Here is a 22,939-nt window from a genome sequence, read left to right as displayed (position 1 = left end):
GAATAAAAAACTCAGAAAATAAAAAAAAAAAGATGTTACAATGAAAATGCGTTTTGACAAACCCTTGAAGTACCTCGATTGGACAATGGTCATTATACGTCACCTTTTAGGTGTAAGTTAAATGAATATTCATATATTTCAAAATCTTCTTTCAAATGTTCCAAAATGGCCGATCATTAATGTACGATATTTTAATTAACAAAACAGCACTTTTAATTGTTAAGCGCTATAATTTTCAAAAATTTACAGCTGTTTTATACATTTTCGCTAGAAATACTGGATAAAATACGATTAATAGGAAATTATTTCTGCATTGAAACAATTAAAATGAAATACTATTGCAAATTCCGTGACCTGACAGAAATAATTTCCAAACTTATATTCCACTGAAATGGACATAAATGGAAGATACGTTCAAAAGGTAAGAAACATTTTTGTATCATATAAAATTGCTTATATCTATACACTGTATTTTTTAGATAAAATTTCCCACTATTTAACAAGAAAAATATAAAACTACATTAATATTTCAACGTTTTATGCTTTAGGTCTTCAGGAGCCTTAAAAAAGAAACAATTACTATCATTGTTTACTCTTTTTAAAATTTTGCAATAACATTGTATAGGAATATTGTAGTTTTAAGTCTAGATTTTTTTATCCCGTTTTTCTGCACTCCAGAAAATACTGTCTTAAGTAACTCTATTGTTAAATTAGGCCCAATTATTTTATATTATAGAAAATTTACTTAAACCATCAATTTAGAAGGAATCATCTAATTTGGTGAAATGAGGAAATTAGATCTAGCATTTCTAGCACTCCTGTGACGCCAGCTATTTTGTAGATGATTTTGATGAATGCTCTCGCCAATTTTCCAACGTTTTACATGAAATTAAGTGACATTACAAGCATTTAAGATGTAATTTGTCAGGTTTGGTGCCATTTGAAGCTATTATGACGCTTTTAAGCAGTACTAAGAAACAGCTAATATGTTGAAAGGCTACATGATTTGATATCCTGCGCCCTTCTGAGAAAATAGCATTGCCTTAATCTAAATTTCTGAAGAAATATTGAAAATAACACAAAATCGTTTATCAACCAGTTTTATCGTCAAATTATTGGTGCTTTCAGCTCACGTCTTCGGAGATAAACGATGAAAATGGCTAGAATTAAACTAATTATGTCTTATTTAAATTATCCAAGTGATTACAAAGTGAGAGTACGGTCACATTACGGCAAGCCGCAAAAACGAAAGAATAACTCATTGAAACACGCAGAAAATCTGTTAACAAATCAACACAGGCATAATTCAATATTCAGTATAGAACTGGAGACGAAAATTTAATTTTCTAATAAAGCAAAAATATATTCAAAAACATCAGACTTATTTCCAATAAATTTCTATAAAAATTGACTGAAGCGACAATCAACACAATTTATAAGATACAAATGTTTTTATTTATCTATTAGATTCTATCATTATGGAAATGTTGAAAATTTGAAATACTTAAAATAAAAAAAAGATTGACTGAAGCAAATTCGATTCTTTATCAAATTTTGTGTTTTAATGTCAACGAAAATTAGTAATAACTCAAATAGAATTTTAAAATGAAGAACCCCAATGAAATTGTTTAAGTATGCATATTCGACCTACCTTAAATGAAGTCGAAAAACTTAAACCTAACAAACAATAATACTATTTTTTGCATTTAGCATTTTTTTTTTTACTTTTGGGTTATTTTTTTATTTCGTTCGGATTTTTTTATTGAAGAAAAATGACAAGTTAGCAAATTATATAAAATATGAAAGTTGCAAAGTTCTTATCGTTTCATTTTTTCAATTTTTTCTATTGAATTTTGGTGAATACAGTACTGATAAAAATAAAATGTCTTCCGAATTAAAGTATACATTGCGTTTTCCTTCATTTTATCTGTGTTTATTACAAATTTAATGTGCACTACAAAATGTAATAAATAAATTTAAAAAAAAATAATAAAAAAAATAAATGAATAAATAAGTAAATAAATAAATAAATTTATATAAATAAATAAATAAATAAATAAATAAATAAATAAATAAATAAATAAATAAATAAATAAGTAAATTTCAGAGCTCTGAGCAGAATAATATATTAAAACCATAAAGATAAAATGTGAAACAACTGAAACATTTTACGATTTTTTCGATGTTTTCTAATGCCAATCCCTGAAATTACGTTGAAAATATTGAGAAATAAGAGGTGCTCGCTCCATGAAATAAAAGCAAAATTTCACAAAAGCTTGCAAATTGTATCCTAAAAATTGTGTCAGCTACGCTCAGTTCCAAATTTAAGGTCTACATACTCTAAACCTTCATCCTCGATCCGCGCCTACGTTTGGGATTATACTTTCGCTATCCTTTTTACTTAGACGTATGGTTGGGTCATAATTTCTTGAATATCATAATAATTTAACATTCAACGCATTATATTTCCCTATAATGGTAATAAATGACGATTAGTGTAGAAAACTTCAAGTTTTATGACAATCACCACTCTAGTTATTCTTTAACAGAAAGAAAATTATTCTTGTTTGACAGGCAATTATTAGTCCACAAGGCAGAATAAAAAAATTCTATCATTTTATTATTAGTTGTTCTTGAATTTTCGTTTCTTTTTATGTCTAGGGAAAATGTTTTTGAAATGAAATCCTATATGATGTATTTTTTTTATCAGATTTATCTATTTTTTTATATAATATTATCTTCGAATTAATTCATTTGCAAACCCCTTGAGTAGAGAAAAGAGGGTTTCTTTTAAGATAGAACTATCAATTGAAAAAAGGGAAAATGAAATGGTTGTAAAATATAGGAATAAAAGGATGTCGTTATTTTTTTTTAATTTCACACCAGCTGAAACCTAGAAAATGTCAATGTATGAAATAATCACCCAATTTTTCATATTTAATTGCAAATGTTGAATTATTTTATAGTTTATATTTTATGATGAAGCAATTAAATAACATTACGTGTCTCTAGGTGGTTAAATCTTAAGTTTCCATGTAAATAGATAGAGATGTCAGTGAGAATTTATCATTATTCATTAGACAATTTGATAAAACCCGTAGTTATTGTAATTCACTACGCAGCTGATCACGTTACCAGTCTCTGATTCCTTAGTAATGCCAATTAAACTATTTTCTCCCAAGATCTTTATAAACAAGGGAAAAATTCCAATCACGGAACACGATAAACGGAACTTAACTACTCATTATGGAAGGTCAATCTTTACACATATGGTCCAATGTAGGAATTGACTTTGTATAATGTCTTTTTACGCCACAAATCAGTCTCGTTTTAGAAAATTGGTCCCACTGGGTCAGCAAATAACAAAATTCTAAAGGAAGCTCCGGACGGATTTATTTTCCGTTTAATTAGAAGAACATCGAAATCAACGTATTTTTATCTCATTTTGAAGACGATAGTTACAAATTTATATTATTAATTACCTCAAGTCACGCCGGTCTCTAGTGGCATACGCCGCTCGCAGCGAGCATAATTATGTTCATTTCTGAAGAATATTGTCACCGTGGGTGAAATTGTATTAGATGCTTTGTAAGATCGTTTCTTAAACCAATTATGTGTGTTTTCCTAATCATTTTACAAATACATGGACGTTTTACTAGTTTTTTTGTGTAATGATTTATTTAATTATCAGTTTTACGAGATTTATTCAGAATAAACTTTGTATAATTTGGCAAAACTCCTTGGACAATTACTGCTTTCATCGAATAAAATGAAGATAACGGCATTCAAAGGACAGGAAAAATCGTTAAGGTGAAGAAAGACTTTTACATCCATTATCAGAAAGGAAATAATCTCTGCAAATCAGGGAAGGAAAAATATATTCAAAGGATAAAAACAAAGCGGTTAGCTATTCGGTTGGGTTTTTATATCAATAAATTAAACTTAACTGACACTTCCCTTCAATGGTTGTGTTGTTTATTGAACTTTTTGTTGCGGATGACAGATATTTTGCAGTTTATATTAGATTTATTCACAACTTCTCTATATTCGTGAACATTTTTTTATATTAATATTTCGTATATCAAAGTATAAACTTCTCCGTCCGTCGATAACCTCAATTTAAGAAATTATAATTAGGGTTTTATGGTTTTATTGTGTTTTAAAATTGCTGGTCTCATTGACATACATGTATCTCCTTTTATGCATGTTAACAACAAAAACTCTTGTTATACGGAGACAAAATCTTCACGGATAAAAACTAAATAATAAAAGTAATGAATGATTTACAATTACCTGCAAATTATGAATATGTAAAAATTCAAATTTTTTTAAACATTAAAGAGATACCTAGAATATAACACTAATTATTCATCATTTTAAAAAGGTACTTTTTTCGTTATAAAAATACAGCTCATAATCTATTTACCTAGCAGCTATATACACCACAGAAGTACCATTTCAGTTATTGAGACAAAAATATAAATCAGACAATTTCACTCATAAAGGCAGAGGATGTAAAAAATTATACCTTTATGTTTTTTTTCTGACAGAAATATCCCATATTTTCAGTTAATATTGCAGACAGAAAATAGCTATACAAGTTTAAAACTAGCGGGTCTTGTCAGGGTTATAGTGCTTTCACAATTACAAATTGATTTTAAACAGCATAGTCATGTTCAATTAAAATATAAACTATATATATAGAAATAAGAAGATGTGGTATGAGTGCCAATGAGACAACTCTCCATCCAAGTCACAATGTGTAAAAAGAAAATAAGTATAGGTCAAAGTACGGCCTTCAACACGGAGCCTTGGCTCACACCAAACAGCAAGCTATGAAGGGCCCCAAAAAGACCAGTGTAAAACAATTCAAACAGGAAAACCAAAAGTCTAATCTATATAAAAAACGAGAAACGAGAAATACATATGAACCACATCAACAAACGACAACCACCGAACAACAGGTTCCTATATAAGCATAAACGAGCTAGAGAAGTCCTGTATACATATATATAGTTTTTTTTAGTAATCATATCTGTGCTATTTTTTACATGTAACTTCTGTATACCATTGTATTGGCAAAGGTTTATCAGAATAAAGATATATACATATTTGGAAAATGTTGTTTGTGCTGTATTTAGACCCCTCTACCAAGAAATTTGTTTTGCATGCACACGTATAAAAATTGCGGTTTTTATCCAACGCAATCATAGGTTTGAACGTTGTTTTCAATTTAGACTTGCATATAAGAAGTCCTATATACATATATATATATAGTTTTTTTTTTAAATAATTAGTTCAATTTGCTAAAGGTCATCTAAAAGAAGTAGGGCCATTTCCCCTGTATTTTTTCAACTCACAGAGTCGAAATCTTAAAGTTTTCAAATCCTATACTGGAAATTGAATATCAAAGTGACGATTTCATATACTTAAAACACCTGTAATAATTCATATATTTCTATAAAATCAAAATGTTATGCGTTGCAACATGTTTCTGTTGAACACATTTTGGTACACATTGCAAATTTTACATGATTTTTTTTAAAACATAATGCATTGAAGTACGCTTACCAAAATAGATTAAATTGTATCCGAAAGACAATATTTAGTATTTCCAACAAAATTTTGGTTTTGATAATAGGGATGTCACTTCTGCAAATTTTAGAGATAAATAATTAAAATTTGCCAAAATCTGTCATAATTTCAATTTTGAGCTATAAGCCATGCTATTGTTATAATCTGGAAATACGTACATGGAGCTGATACTGTGAGTTTAAAAAAGATTGAAAGATTTTTTTATAAAGGCTGTTGTGTGAAATTAATTCAGGAGAAATCGGCCCTACCTCTTTTGTGCTTAAGCTCCTGCGTCTTTTCTTAACCTTTGTATCGATAATGCTTTTTTCACATTATCAATTAACAGATTTAGTTTGAATTGCTTTACATTTGTCATTTTGGGACCTTTTATGGCTTACTATGCGGAATGGGGTTTGTTCATTGTTGAAGGTCGTGCGGTGACCTATAGTTGTTAACTTCTATGTCATTTTGTTTCTGGTGGTGAGTTGTATCATTGGCAATCATACCACATCTTCTTTTTATATAATAGTAATGTACTTTTTTTATGTAAAATGTTATCAAGATGTTTGGATTTCCGGTAAACTATAAACATGTAAAATCAAAGGTTTTTTCGGGGGGGGGGGGGGGGGGGGTAAAGCTATCAATTTAGAGTATAAAAGTTAGCTCGGTCAATATATGAGAAAGTATGTTCTATTATTTTATGATTTATTAACATACATTATTCCAAGATATATTTCTAATCAATTAAAAATAAGATACAAAAAATACAGAGATCATTTATATGAAGAAAATCTTTATGAAAGCTTTTTGTGATTATACGGGACTCGCAGACAACCTAATCACTATGCAACTCGTCACCAAAAGATTACCGGACTCAGATGGCAAGCACAAATTCCAAATGATCAGAAATCAAAACTAAAAAGTCCGGAATTACTAATTACCGGAGTAAGGGGATAGGAAATGGTAAATTACACGACTGTAACAAGTCCCTCGTGCTGATTAATTTCATCAATTTTCTAATAACATTTCATTAATCACACCTCCGGAAGATTTTCTTCCAGCTAATCATGTGATGTCGACTTCTAAATCACCGTATCTGATTGGCTATTTATAAGTTTACTTAAATGGACAAAATTTTCATCTTTTGTACGTCATTTATTTACATTTGAACATAAAAGATAACATTTTATAGTGGCACATGGCGAAATAAAAATAATAACAAATACATTTTAATGACAACTGATCAATTTTGAAAGTTTAATTTTCAGAAAATTTGGACATATATTTTTTTTAGATTTATTACTTTGAAAGAGAAAAATGAACATTAGTTCTTTTTCTGAAAATTCTACATCAAGACCAACATCGTTCTTTATCGAGGATATCTTGTTAAACAAACCAAAGACAATGTGCCGTGCAGAAATAAACCATGGACTTTTCCGTCCCGGCATACCAGAATACGGATTCCAGTGCATTCCTGGAACACATCTACTATATCCTCATCAAGTTTTACAAGCACAGAACTTTCTACACAAGCATTCAGACCACCCGTTCCTGATACCAACGGCTGGTAAGTTTATTTTATTAGATATTGTCATTTAGCTTTTTCTTTTTATATATCTTTCTAAAATATTTGGGTTTTATTTGGATTGCATACTGAAATTTATCATCGATATATATATTAACCTGCTTTGACAATACATTTCTTTTTATCTTAACCTTATTTTTATCTTGATTTCACTTCTTTAAAAATAGAAGAATGTTTTATAAATTTCATCACTTACATATAAATATTTTGAATTTCTTGCGCATAAATAAATGTACATATAAAATATCACAGATTGATTCAACGCAATTATTTAAAATTAATCATAAAAAGATGTCTAGATTTGTAATTTATTCTATAAAAGTATACAGCCCAAAAACGTGGTTTCAAAAAGTTACAAAAATCATTTTTTCTTCCATGCTTTTTCTAGATATTTCATGTCTCATCATGCGAGACTAATTTTTGTATTCCTCTGGAAGTTAAGACGTAAATATAAATATTTAAAAAATAGTGACTTAATGTACAAATAAATCTTGAAATCTTGAGAGAGAAAAAAAAATTAAAAATACAATTCTGAATTTACATAAAAGCAAAATTCCTTTACTTAAAATAAAAACCGTATTATTAAATAAAACAGTAATGAGTGGACAAAAGCTATGAATGTTTTATTTTCTTAACTTGTGCCACATTCTTTCCTAAATAAGAGGTCATTCGTAAACTCTATACATTCTTAAACACACTCGTCCTCATAACACATGAAATATTTCCCACTGAACCTAAAGGGAAGAACAATTTCCATTAATCATAGCCGCATGAAACCACAATCGTAAACTCTTTACATTCATAAGAGCCTTCTTAATTTTTTTTAAAAACATGTTTCACTTCTTTTATCTATTAAATGTTCCTGTAATTAAATGATGATGCTGATGCCGACAGGCGAAACCATGATTTCATTATATAAGAGCATTTTCACACATCATATGGGTAAATGTACGGTGGCTTTATTATGCTTAATACTAAGCATATGTTTATCTAAATACTTAAAAGTATGGCAAATAAATAATTCAAAATGAACAATTTGTAAAGAATGCGAAAATTCCGCCATAATTTGCAAAGTAACGAATTAAGAATTTAAAAAGAAGAAACACTTGGTTTGTCTATATATTTAAAAACGAACACAAAGTAAAACGTATATACTGACAACATTTTAAAACCAAAGAAATACATAGAACACTTTAACTCATAAGCCGGAAATAACGCTAGTATTTAGTACCTAGTATTGCTGCGATTCTTAAATATTGGGTAATAGTTCTATAGTAAATTAAATTTTACGCAAATTGTGTCGCACAATATCTGTCTTTTTTTGGACAAACGAACCAACGCTCAAACTCCCACCAGTGGTCATATATTACACAGTTTTACTTAATCCGTTAAAGTTTTGTGATTGTTTTTTCACACTAGTAGATAGTAATCCTCAGATATCTATTTTTTAATGTTAATGTTTGTTTTATCACCTGCTTATGTGATAAATAATTGCAATTATAGTGTCGGACTACTTACTGGCGGAGAGATTAATACCTGTAATTAGTAGACTTTGAAGGTAATAATGACCATGATGACCATAGGTCCATTTTCACTTTCTAGTATTGCTGCTTAGGGTTTCAAATTATTTATATCGATTTTAAAAGAGATTGGAATATGTTTTCCAATCGTGTGGTCTCTATAAATCGAAGCTATGAATACAAAAAATAAATAATGGAAATATAAACTAAATAAGGTTTTAAAACCCATGGCACATAAAAAGGTTAAAACAATCGAAGACTATTGAACTTTCATCATTTGAAGTTTTTTTTCAACAGTAAATAAACTACCGAGTTCACTCCTTTTTTGCAATCCATTTTTAATATTTATATTCAATGTAAGACCTGAATAAAAAAAGAACAAGAAGAAGTTATGTAATTTTTTAATATCAAACAAAGAACTCAGCGGCATAATTTCAAGCATGAAACTGTAAAAATTAGTTATTTTTTCATCATTATAATAAGAAAACAGTCTGATCCAGTATTTATTGGATTGTCATAGTTTTACTATCGAAGCAAAAGACTTTATTCTAGGAATTATAGAGATATATCTTGAGTATTACATTGTGTTAATATAGATATAATTAAATCTTGATATCTCTATTGAGGTGTTTATATACTTAATGGGATAAAGTTCTTTTTGATAATTTAAATCTATTAATTTGTCGGGACTTTGACTTTGATAAGAGTTACTCCTCCTGATCTGAGCGTTTCACTGTTGCTAGTTACTGTCAGCACTTTCATTTCGTTGAAACATTAACTATTTAACCCCAATAATCCAGTCTTTATATTCCTCTCACGCTTATTCTATGAGATAAAAAAAAACAATATTTTTTTTTGTGTTTGCCGATCAAAGATACATTTAATATTTGCAATATATGCCTTTCTTGATATTTTAAGTAAATAACATAAATATGTTTTAAAAAATCCATTTCTCTCTTCTTTTTTTTTTATTGAATTATCAAAGTTTTTATAAAACTAATGGGACAAAATAATTTGAGTATTATCATGAATTATATAAAACTATTTTTCTTGTACTTATTTATTTATTTACTATCCCATTTGAACGATATTTGCATAAATAATGCGTATTGTTATCATCCCTACAAATGGTTCTTTATTAAGTTAATCTAATAGATAATCATTGTATATGTTTTATATGAATTTAAATAAAGAACGTATAAAACTTCCTGTGCCCCTGGTTGGTATGAACGTTAAAACTTAATAGTTCAACCAAATGCGACATTTCTATTGCATTGACTATCCCTTTGACAGACACAAGAAACCTGACTCAACATACAGTTGTCATTAGTTCTTAAATAGTTTATATCACTTGATAAAAAAAACATCTTTTAGAGTAATTCAGCATACAAACAATTACAATTTATATCAAATAAAAAAAAACCCTGAATACTAGTAGAACTAATTTAGTTGTTATTATGTTCTGTTGAGTCGTGATTTACAAATTAATACATGTTGGTAACGTTTGTTCTATAATACCAAAACATGTCATTGGTGAAAAGTGAAATGGAAATTGATTAATAAATTGTCAAAATTCTTTTATTTCCGCAGTTGAAAATGTAACTCGAGTTGTATACAGAAATGGTAACAATCTGATTGCTTCAAACTAGTTAATGGCTTAATCCTGGATGGTTGTTTATGAAGCATTGTATTATACTTATTTACTTAATTTTGTAATCAATTTTATTGCAACACTGATTTTTTTAAAAACTTTTCCCGTAATATAGACAATGGGGTCGATGTGAAATTAGACAGGGTTCAAATGCCCCTGTCTTGTATCACATAAAAAGTCAGACCCAACGGGTCTTTGAAATATCAAAATATTTCAGATTGTTTGAATAATAATTATCCATTAAATAGTATTTTCATGCTGCCAATTTATACGAAAATTTGATAAACAGAGGACAGATAAATATTACGATAACATAGTATTAAAAAATCTAAACAAACAAAACAACAACAAAAAACAAAAAAACAAAAAAAAATACACACAAATCATTTTTAATAGTAAACAAGAGAAATCAAATCGATAGCGTTAAAGGCTGCGTCGAAAGTGAAACAATTGAGTTATCACCCTTTTAACGGTTATTTATTTGAAAATGAGATTTATTAAGATATTTGAACGTTTGACAAACATATCAGTGGTTTGGAATTTTAATAACAATAAAACATTGAAAATTTACAACCCAATTTCCAGTTGCTTCAAAACTTAGAAAATGCTATGCATGCCTTGCTGACAAGTTAAATGTTATAATACATTTGATTCGTTGGTATGCTTTTCAGACAATGAAATGAGCAACAGTGTCTCTATTTAGATCCAAGTCAATTCTTTTATTTACACTTAAATATGTGTAACATTAAGAAAAAATACAAATCAAACACGATAAATGACAGAATAGACAGGAAACTAACAACATAAATGTAAATTCTATAGATTAAAAAACTGAATATGTTTCTATTCAGAAGGCTTTAGACAGTTTCTTGATATAAAGGTTAGGTAACGATTTACAGTGACATAATGACAGCATCTTTTAGCAATTTCAGTACAGACGGGTTTGTAGTATAATATTTAGGAATGTCAGATCAGAAATAGTATTGCTATTGTATACATATAAATAATGACATTCATCACCAACACATTCATTGCATATGGTATATGTACGGTCGTTTCTAGGGATGTTCTACCATTGACCAATTTCTATAGGAATTTTAAGATTGAAAGTTGCCAGTTTCGAAATCCAGATAATTTTCAAGACCAAATTGAGTTTGAAACAATTTGAATATGACGCAGTATAGAGTGAATTACTCACAAAAGAAACCTTTTCTAAATTTCGTTTGAGGTAGCATTTTATTGAAAAGGATATATGCATATATAATACTTTACCATTTCTGAAGTGATTACAAGGAAATAGAAAGTTTCATATATCAATATTTTCTAATATTTATAAATACTTTATAAAATTGTCATTAATTTACTTGTTATTTCCAGTCTACAGACAACATATTATATACTCTATTAAGCACGTATGCCCCTGGAACAAACGTTATCATTTGCTCGAATACTATACCGTGAAATATGCAGTTCAGAAAATGAATGTCTAGGTAGCCTACTTGTCTGGGCTTCTTAAGTTTAAATATATTTACTTATGATTTTACCTATGATTATGATGCATGTGTTTTTAATGTATTTTTCAAAGAATGCACTGTAAAAAATCGAATCAAGGGCGATAACTAGATAATAAACAATGAAATACAAGATATACTATTTTGATTTTCTTTTCATCTTATTAGCAGACAGTATATGTACATACCTGTTTCAGTATATACACTAAATATGAATACTTATCTGTAAAAAAACAACATATACATAACATTAAAACAGTGAGCATGCAGATAAGATATATAAGCAGCACATATTTCAAATGCATAGATACAACACAGGCATATTGAAATACATGCAAAGCACTACTAAACTACACATCTTAACATGCCAAAACTGAAGCATAACTAAAATTAAAGCATAACTAAAATTAAAGCACAACAACTAAGATTTAGGCACAACTAGAAAATGTAAGCAAAAATGACTTAAAGCACAAATAAAAAACAAAGACGATATGCACGATGCATAGAACACTTACACAATTGGTTCATTCTTATAAGAACAGGGTTTTGAAATGAAGAATGAAGAAGTAAACAAGAACATAAATATACAAACAGCCCGTTATCGTAATAATTGAATTGTTGATGCTATAGTGCGTTTTTCATTTTAAAAGTAGCTTTCAATGATACCCTATACGTATTTTTTTCACAATTCTTTAATATTCGTCCCGTCTTGTCATTCAAATATACTCATAAACATGTTTAACCCCGCCGCATTTTTGCGCCTGTCCCAAGTCAGGAGCCTCTAGCCTTTGTTAGTCTTGTATTATTTTTAATTTTAGTTTCTTGTGTACAATTTGGAGTTTAGTATGGCGTTCATTATCACTGAACTAGTATATATATTTGTTTAGGGCCAGCTGAAGGACGCCTCCGGGTGCGGGAATTTCTCGCTGCATTGAAGACCTGTTGGTGGCCTTCTGCTGTTGTCTGTTCTGTGGTCGGGTTGTTGTCTCTTTGACACATTCCCCATTTCCATTCTCAATTTCATCTTTTATTTTTTTACCGAGTTTGGATAAATGATAATAAGAGATACTTGGGAATTTAAGGTTGTCGATGTTTTTACTGAATTAAACTATAGTTCTAACACTAAATGCTGTAAATTAGGTTTTTTTTCAATTTTGCACACAATCAATCTAAGGTATAATTTCTATATTTTGATTTGTATAATAGACATAATCTATTTTCCACTTATATTCTTCATGAGGTAACTGTTTCTTTAAACTTGTTACTAATCTTATTTTATTACAAATCTGACATCTATACTGACATCCACGGAGGGATGTTACTATAACGTTTATTTCGCAAAGAAAGTCAACGCTTATCTTCATAAATTTGTTTTTAATTTTAGTCTGAAAAACATTTATAAAAACTTAAAAATTATGAAGCTGTTCTAAATCAAGGAACTTTAAATATACATTGATTGCAGGCATTTTTTCTTGACAATTTTTTACAATTCATTAATAAAGTAATAAATTCAAAACATTAATTTTGTATAGTATATACCACGTGTATACTTTAACGCCAATAAAACATCATGTTACAAAACTGATATGAAATGCAACAGTATATCTATAAATTTGGTTACAGAAATAATGAGAAATAAAATTAGACTCTTGTTTTAAAACATACACAATTAATTTCAGGATTTCCTCTAAATCCGTTATTCCAACACGACAGTCCAGGAAAACATTGTCGGCGAAGGAAAGCTCGGACAGTATTTAGTGATCAACAACTCAATGGTCTTGAAAAGAGATTTGAAACACAAAGATATCTTTCTACACCGGAGAGAGTAGAATTGGCAGCACAACTTAGCTTATCAGAAACACAGGTATGATTTAATACGATTAGCACTGAATTTGTTAACGAGAAACACAGGTATGATTCAATAAGAAGTAGCACTATATTGTTAACAAGAAACACAGGTATGATTCAATAAGATTAGCACTGAATTTGTTAACGAGAAACACATGTATGATTCAATAAGAGTAGCACTACATTGTTTACGAGAAACACAGGTATGATTCAATAAGAGCAGCACTTCATTGTTAACGAGAAACACAGGTATGATTCAATAAGAGTAGCACTTCATTGTTAACGAGAAACACAGGTATGATTCAATAAAAAGTTGCACTATATTGTTAACGAGAAACATAGGAATGATTCAATAAGAGTAGCACTACATTGTTTACGAGAAACACTGGTATGATTCAATAGGAGTAGCACTACATTGTTTACGAGAAATACAGGTATGATTCAATAAGAAGTAGCACTATATTGTTAACAAGAAACACAGATATGATTCAATAAGAGTAGCACTACATTGTTTACGAGAAATACAGGTATGATTTAATAAGAGTAGCACTTCATTGTTAAAGAGAAACACAGGTATGATTCAATTCTAACGTCAAATCAGAAGTAGCATTACTCAATTTTCAGAATCACAGGTATGAATCGTGTGTCAATCAGAAGAAGCATTACTCAGTGTAACATATGTATGCTTCAAGTGTTAATTAGAACAAAGCATTGCTTAATGTATCAGAAGAAACACAGGAGTGATTCTAATGTCAGTCAGAAGTAGCACTATTTCAGTTTATCAGAAACACAGCTGTAGACCAAGTTACAATCATAAGTAACATAATTAAGTGTAACACAGGTATGATTTAAAGTGTCAATAAAAAAAATGCTTATGCATCAGAAATTTAGTTATGTTTCGAGTCGTCGATCAGAAGTACTAATTCTCAGTATATCACATACAGAGGTACAAACTGTATGCTCCAAGTGTTAATAAGAAGAAGCATTTGCTTTAGTTTATCAGAAACACAGGTATGTTTTAAAAAACCATGTCTTATGCATTAGAAACATGGTGATGATTTAGGTATCAATTAGAATTTGCATAACTTAGTGTATTAGAAACAAAGGTATGAAATTAAAATTAGCATAACCAATTTATCAATGTCAATTAGGAGTTCCAGAAAAGAAGTATAGCTTAGGAAGTCTTAACCTTGAATAGCTTAAATTAGTTTATGAGAAATACAGGTTTAATTCAGGTGTCCTTCAGAAACAGACATGTGATTCAATTGTCAATTAGAGAAAGCGCCACACAGGTTGGTGTCAATCAGAAGTAGCGTAACTTCGTTAATCAGAAACAAAAATGAAATTCAAATGATAAAAAACCCTGACGTTATGCCCAACTCAATTTGATAAAACAAAGTATACTAAGGTGAACGGCTTGATAAATATGTTATTTTTAGAAATACGTGTGGTATTGCACAGCGGGTTTACGCATAGTTAAATAAGGTTGTATATAAACTATGCTCATTGCAATTCGTTTGTAACGACGATTTTGATTAGACGACGTCATATAATTTGAGGGATAAAAACCACGATTTACTTGTCTGAAACTGAGAAAAGCTACCTTTTAGAATTTTTGATTTTATCGGTTTGTGATTTCTTCAATAATAAACTTTTTTTTCTTTAAAAAAAAAAAGAAAATATGTATGACTAATTGAAATTATGGCATACCATTGTCTTTTTGTGCTATATTCAAAACACATTGGAATCTTGCAATTGAAGGCACTGTAAATTGGTCTTATCAAGACTTCTTCTTTTGGAAGTATAAGTGTAACATTTCGTCACTTTATGATCTGAAGTTACGGCTCCTAAAAAACAGTTCTTGAAAAATGTGATCCTCGTGGGGAGTTAACTCCTATAATGATATTTGTAATAGAATGTTAATCGCGATTCATTTTTTTAAGAACTCAATAAAATCTGTCATTAAGTGTCTTTTTAAATTGTTCTATTTTCTTTCTTTTTTAACTTTCTTATGTTTTCCCCTATATATAATAACAACTTTGTAGCTTAAATTTTTTTTTATAGACTTAAAACTTTTTATACAATTTTAGGGAAAAGGATGATTCAAAGTTACATTTTGGCAAAGTATGAAAAATCTGTCATATTTGATGTATCTTTGTGTTATCTTTAAAACAGAAATAAGAAGTGCTGGAGTCTTATAAAATGGATAAAAATACACGATAACATCTTGAACCATAATTTTAAGATGCCCTTTTATACACAAGAACCCCATCGATTGGGAAGTAGGGAAGCTTTAAAAATGTCTAGCAGACACTATAAGTGAATCATTTTACTTATTTTGTCCCCAATAATCCTTTCTTATTTAGATTATTTTGATTTCGTTTTAAAATGCAAAAGTACAAGATCATCTCAAATATTATAATGATTATGAAATATGGAGAAAATAAGATATATATTTTTTTTTTCAAATTAGGTCAAGACATGGTTCCAGAATAGGAGAATGAAACATAAAAAGCTCCAGAAAAAGCCACTTGATTCTTCGACTGATACAAACACCCAATCTGATGAACATTCTAGAGATTGTGATACTCCAGAATCAAACCCAGAAGACAATTATTTCAAACATCCCGCAAGTTTTCCGTTTAGTCATTTTAAATCTAGTGCTTCGACGATATCAGTGCCAAATAACCAACACCATGACGAATCAGAACCGGAAGAGGAAATAGATGTCGTGGAAACGGATCCCGATGAAACAACATGAACACATGACCATTGTAGTTTATCTGTTGTATATGTCAGTCGTTAGAACGTCTATATCAGTGATATACGAATGGACATTGATAGTGCTTCCAGTTCGAGAAAGGTACGTTCTGGAAATTCCGAATATTGCAGTGCAATTACAAATTACATAGAAGAAATTCCGAATCTTTAAGCATGTGCAAATATTCCTTTGTGTACTTGTCGAAATGTAACAAGATTTTAGTTTTTTCTTTTAAATTTATAATTTATTGACATGTGTTGTAATCAGTTTGGTTACAAGTTTTTGTTATCTTATATATTAAAGAAATAAATTTGTTGTCCTGTATGATTATACGACTTAAATTAGCCACCAATCCCATTAATTCTAAATACCAATAACACGAGAGCCTCGATGCTTACTGATGCATCGAAAAAATTGAAAATAGTTAATTTTCATTTGAACGCATAATAGATTATCCGAATATAAAAATAAGTAAGTTTTATTTATATTATGAATTATTTTTCCCACATTCGGCATTTTATATTTAGTTTGGGTAAATGTTATATGGTGTGGTATCTTTGTCTTTTTGTCGGCTTTCACTGCTGGATCGATGGATTTAATCAGTCTAGTAGCCAGTGCTTTTGTACTGGTTTGCTATCACTATGATTATAAAAATAAGGAGATGATTGCCGCAATGAGACAACTATCCACCAGAGCTCAAATGAAGTGGATGTAAGAAATTATAGGCCATCTGACTACATATGATGTTGATTTCTTCCGAAAATTACGTTCGACAAAAAAATATTTAAAAGTGCTTAGGTCAGGAATATCTTTATTGTAAAATCTTGTATTTCAAGGTAACAGGTACGTAAATGGGCGATCTCGTGGTTTTTTTTGTGTGGAATTGCATGCTACTAGTGCACGAAAAGCTGCATACAAATATCTAAAAATGATACATGTAATGGTTACACTTTCCGAGAAAAAGCATTTTAAATATTCTGAAAATGGAAGTACAAAATGCATAGAATACACGTAAATATTTCAAAAATTTCAACAGTTTTGACTTTGAATTACCATATATAAAAAAACCTGTCATTTTATGAAGTGAAAAAATATACATAACGGGTGATGCAGGCATATCAGGAGACACTCTATCGACACATCCGGTCACGCTGCTTATGGAGTTCATGCGATTATCAAAGGTTTTTTTTTGTATTCTGATTTTTATATTAAAGATTGATTTACAGTTTTGAACATGGATATAGTACTGTTGCCTATTTATGTGTATATCACATATGAAAATAATTCAGAAACTGAATTAAGTGCCAGTCTTTCTAAGAATCAGGCAATTTTGAAAAATATCAAAACATGGCCGAAAAAAAACCACCGATCTAACCATCCTATTTTGAAGTTTCCCTCATCCTGAGATAGAAATGGTAGGTCTTTCGTTTCTGCGTGTCTGGTAATTCAAGAAATCTCTAGGTAACTTTTGGTTAGAATGATAGCAAATAACGGAGTTAGCTCCACTTAATTGTTAATTTCTAGTGCATTTTATCCAAATTATATCTTGAATTACCAGAACAGGAAAAGGAAACGAATGTTATATTTGTGCACCATTATACATTTTGAACATGAATTAATGTCAACTTGAGTGGGTTTTTGTTTGTCATGTTTTCACCACTGCCTGATTCTTATGCAGATTGGCATTTAAACACTCTCCCTTTGTATCTTCCGCCTCTTTTATCAAATTCTAAACTATTGTTATGTTATTGTCCTGTTTAATTATATCTATCATATTACTAGGACAAGTCCTACTGCTTTTTCGCGGTAGACATAACCTACTACTACTACTACTACTACCACAAGTTAAGTCATGAACAAATTAAAACATTCGCATATTATCATAAATGCTTTTTAACGATTAATATAAATATTTGTTCATTATGTCTTTCGTATTTAAACATTCATAAACCAAAAGAACTATACAAATAAATGCAAGCTTGAACACGTTTGATAAAATCCCGTAATTGTGCAGATATCGCATAGTAACTAACGTAAATTTTCCAACGTCTGTTTTATTTTCAAAGGAATTCATACCGAGGTTTAAAAGAGTACACACAATATGAAAAAAAAGATTTTCTGACAGTTTGAAAAACAAACAGATTTGATATATTTAAAATGAATAAGTACACAGCACGATAAAATTTAGATATATGCAAAACTATTATCGTTAAATAAATTATAAATGCAAATAATAAACAGTCAATTACAATAGATATACAAATTAAAATACAATAAGTAGACATCAAATGTATTAAAACTGACGAAATAATCTTATCCCCCCCTCCTGTGAACACTTTGCAATCCATGCTTCCAAAAACATTTCTATTTACAAATATAAAGAGAAAATATATATGATACAAATTACACAAAAAATACAATGTCACATAACAACTGTTCTTTTGAGTGATTCCTCTGATCAATGCACAGTAACAACGTCACAGTAGCCAATCTATCCACAATTGATACAAACTCCATCCACTTGTGATTGACAATAGGACAAATATTGACACATTATCTCTGATTGTTTACTGTCCACTGCTGACCGTATTGGCCGAACAACTGACCATTCAAACTACTAGGTATATTGACAGTACAGATTATAACAACACGTTGTTTAAACCCTAGTATAATATTTATCAACACTTCTTGTTAATATTTAGCGTAAAATCGTTCTCTTTTATTCTCCAATAAATACATTTTCTTGTTGACTGAACCAATTTTCTCGTTAATGGCGACTCCCAACAGTGTCAGCTTTGTTAAGGTTTTAAATGGCCATTGTTAATATAAAAGTGTCATTCCGCTCTCGGAACATCGCGGACGATAATTGGTTAGTATTTGAATAACGGATTATCATTGTCCCTACAGCAAATTCAACACATTCAGCGAATGTTCCTTTAATGTCCAGGATTTATTCATACAGAAGTCCAATATGCTTACATAAGGAGATTACAGCAGAAGCATCACCAGTATCTTAAACCAAATACATTTTGTAATTAGAAACAAAATTTGAAGAGCTTAATACATAAATGCAACCACAAGTGAGGGCAATTAACGAAGCCATGTATTCATTTTGTGGTTTTACAGTAAATACTATTACCGTTAATCGTTGATTTTTTTCCAGCAGTTCAATACTTTTATATACTTTAGTAATTGAACTTTAATTAAAAATTAAAATCTTAATTGCAAAGATCAAGTGTTTGTTAAATATATATAGGTGGTCGATTTGTCTAGCGCGTCGGGCATAGTGCAAGGCGATTTGGTGCCACGACATCTCAGTAGCATCAGTAGTTCGAATCCCGGCCAGGGAAGAACAAAAAAATTTGCTTCCGCAAATATACAGATCTAACATTGTTGGGCTGTTGTTTGGACGAATTATATATACAGAATGTATTTTCAGCCTTGTATCACCATCACTGCTGGTGATCCGATGGATAAAATCTGTTGTAGAGTAGTCACTGGTTCAGACGTACTTATAATATAATTATTTTCTGTGACTGCATCTTACATTAATTTGTAGGATCCTTTACAATAGATAATTCATATATATATATAAACAAGTCTAAATTGAAAACAACGTTCAAACCTATGATTGCGTTGGATAAAAACCGCAATTTTTATACGTGTGCATGCAAAACAAATTTCTTGTTAGAGGGGTCTAAATATACATATATATATAGTTAATTTTCCATTCATATTCAGATTCATGTTTTAGAAGAGTGAATTATAATTGCATCCGTGAAAACTTTCGTAAAAATGACTCCACCTTCATCCCGTTGTTAGAAGCAGCAATTGGGACAGCCTCCATCAAGTAATGAAAAATTAGCAATAGTAAAAGAAAAGGCATTAATTTTGGTTTGAAGGTTAACCATAATACTTCAAATTAGCATGGGCTAAAGCAGACAATGATCACAATTTATCCTGCAATTAGCCAACTATTGTACAAATAATATGTACACAAGTACATTTTTGCTTTATTTGTACTTGTACCTGTACAAATAAAGTCTTCTGTTACTCCGCTTTCATGTTGAGCAAACGGTAATAAGAATAAGAATAAGAATAAGAATAAGAATTATATTAGTTTAAAATCCAAACAATAGGATTGTTACTAAAGAAAAACAAACAAATAACAAAACGATAGACAGAAAACAATACAGTTATTTATTATGAATATTTCTTTTTGGATAACAGTTCACTTTTGGGTTCTCTTCGCGGTCCGCGTTAAACAGAGACAGCTATTTCGATTTAAACAACTAAACCTTAAAATGCCAGGTGTAATTTACAGTATAAAACAATATCTGTACATTGTCTGAAATATAAAATTTATTTGTACTCGCTACGAAACAGGAGAAAAGCTCGGCGAGCCGCGCTTTTCGTCCTGTTTCTAAAGCTCATAGAAATAAATTATATGTTTTCCGACAATATACATTTATTGCATATTTATATACATATTTTATATACTAAAGTATATAACCAGACTATGTAAGGTTTAGTTTAAGTGGATACATTTCATTTGTATATTTAAATAAAAAATATTCTTAGCATAATAAAAAAGAAAGAGAAACATTCATCATAAATATCTGACATGAAGCCCTTTTATGTGTCAGTTCCTGCTCAAATGTTAACAGTTTGATCTGGAAGTTAAGTGACAACTTTTAAACCAAAGTCTTAGATGAACAGTCTGAATCCAACAAGTGACAGTTAATGAATACCAGCTCGAGAGGGCAGCAAACCACAATACTATAAATAAAGCCTACTTCAGACGGTTAATACTCTGTGAAGTGTCTACAGCTGTCAAGATATGAATACTTTTAGGACTAGAAAATTAGAATACAAACACTTTTTACTTTTAAGCATAAAGATACCAACACTGAAATTCAGGACCGACATGTACAGTACTTTTTGTAATAAAGAGGTAGGGTCCGTTTTCCCTGTAATTGTTTCACTCACATTGTCAGAATCAGAAAGCTGTCAATACCTACTAGAATTCGAATAGTGTATATAGTATTTCAAACAGATTGTCAACAATTTTACATCTTTTAATTAATTAAAATGTGTTTATCCCTGTAAATCGCTGTTGAATGTAAAATTTACCATCGAAAGATGTTTCTAAACAAAAGGAATTAATTTTTATTCGAAGGACAATATATATCTTTACGTTCCTTTCATAAGAATTTCGGTTTTCTTAAAATTATTTTTTTGATAAATACTCAAAATATGCCAAAAATCTGTCAACATTGCAAAAAATGGTGATGGAATTGAAGGGAAAGAGGTTAGATAAGGCCATATGGTGATCCATAGCTGCTTATATCCACTTATTTGAACTTTGGTTGATAGTTGTCTCATAGGCAATCATACCATATCTCCTTATTTTTATAAACGTCAACTTCCCTGAATTTCTTTCACATCGGTGCGAATTTTAAAAATGTTTTTCAATCTTTACTAAAATGCACAGTATGACCGCTTCTTATGCTTACTTGAGAGGTTCTAATTTTCATACCAAAGTTATTACGTTTGTTAATCAGGCTATTAACAATAGGATGAAATGAAATCAAGAGTAATGGAAAATTGTCAGACTGGCATGATCTCCTTTTAATGTATCTATACATAAAACATTTTTAGTCTATTCTTATTGATAAATATACCAGAGGACGAAACATTATAAAGTCACTAGCCAATGAAAATAAGGTCAAAGTCATTATTCCAATTCGACCCCAAAGATAACCTTTGCTATAGAATGTATTCCCAGTTTCTCCGTCTGACGGATACTCGTCATTCAAATAGACTTTTGATTATAAACTGATTTACGTTATAACATAATAATGTTTGAATGAAATACAAAGTGGCCAAATGTCAATTAAAATAAACAAAGAAAATTACAAATACCCAAACCTCTAACTGTACATGCTAATGTACATATATTCATGTGTTACACGAACCAGTTGAGAAGAAGAAGTGGAATGCATTATGTAAACATTTCAAGGTTTCATTGTGTTGTTATCTTGCGGTACCAAAATCTCATATCATTCAAAGTACACATCCAATATGAAATCAACAAGAGATGCATCATGGCTGAGAAATGTAACAAGTCCTTTTTTGCGGTGACATTTTAAATTTCCCGATGGTCATACCGGTAAACACACACTGCCGGATGACGGTAAAAAGTCACCGGAAAAAGGGACTTGTTATGTATGGGAATATATTTTGCTTTGGAAAGGACCAGATGCCAACACCCTAAAGGTTCTTTACTAAACAGAGAACTTCAGTTCATGGGACGTTTTTTTTCTATATATAAACGAGTTGTCTCATTGGCAATCATACTATATCTTCTTATCTTGAAATTGCTTAAATATATTACGGGACCTAATTCTTTTAAGTATCATTTAACAACAATTCGTAGTACTACTTATATTCGTAATAGGAATTTATGATATATCCCATTCTGTAAAA

The 22,939-nt window shown here is 29.9% G+C and overlaps 1 protein-coding gene across 1 annotated transcript; it reads left to right on the top strand.

The window, feature by feature from the left end:
* Positions 1 to 257: 257 nt before the first annotated feature.
* On the top strand, positions 258 to 16,765 carry LOC127702654 (brain-specific homeobox protein homolog). Its single transcript, XM_052206943.1, has 4 exons — positions 258 to 421; positions 6,869 to 7,141; positions 13,521 to 13,705; positions 16,163 to 16,765. The coding sequence occupies exons 2-4, from the start codon at positions 6,892 to 6,894 to the stop codon at positions 16,448 to 16,450; spliced, it is 723 nt and encodes a 240-aa protein (XP_052062903.1). The 5' UTR covers positions 258 to 421; positions 6,869 to 6,891; the 3' UTR covers positions 16,451 to 16,765.
* Positions 16,766 to 22,939: the final 6,174 nt, after the last annotated feature.

This window comes from Mytilus californianus, unplaced genomic scaffold (assembly GCF_021869535.1).
Source record: "Mytilus californianus isolate M0D057914Y unplaced genomic scaffold, xbMytCali1.0.p SCAF_5, whole genome shotgun sequence".
In the NCBI taxonomy this organism is placed as follows: domain Eukaryota; kingdom Metazoa; phylum Mollusca; class Bivalvia; order Mytilida; family Mytilidae; genus Mytilus; species Mytilus californianus.
This window is presented reverse-complemented; position numbering and strand designations above follow the sequence as displayed.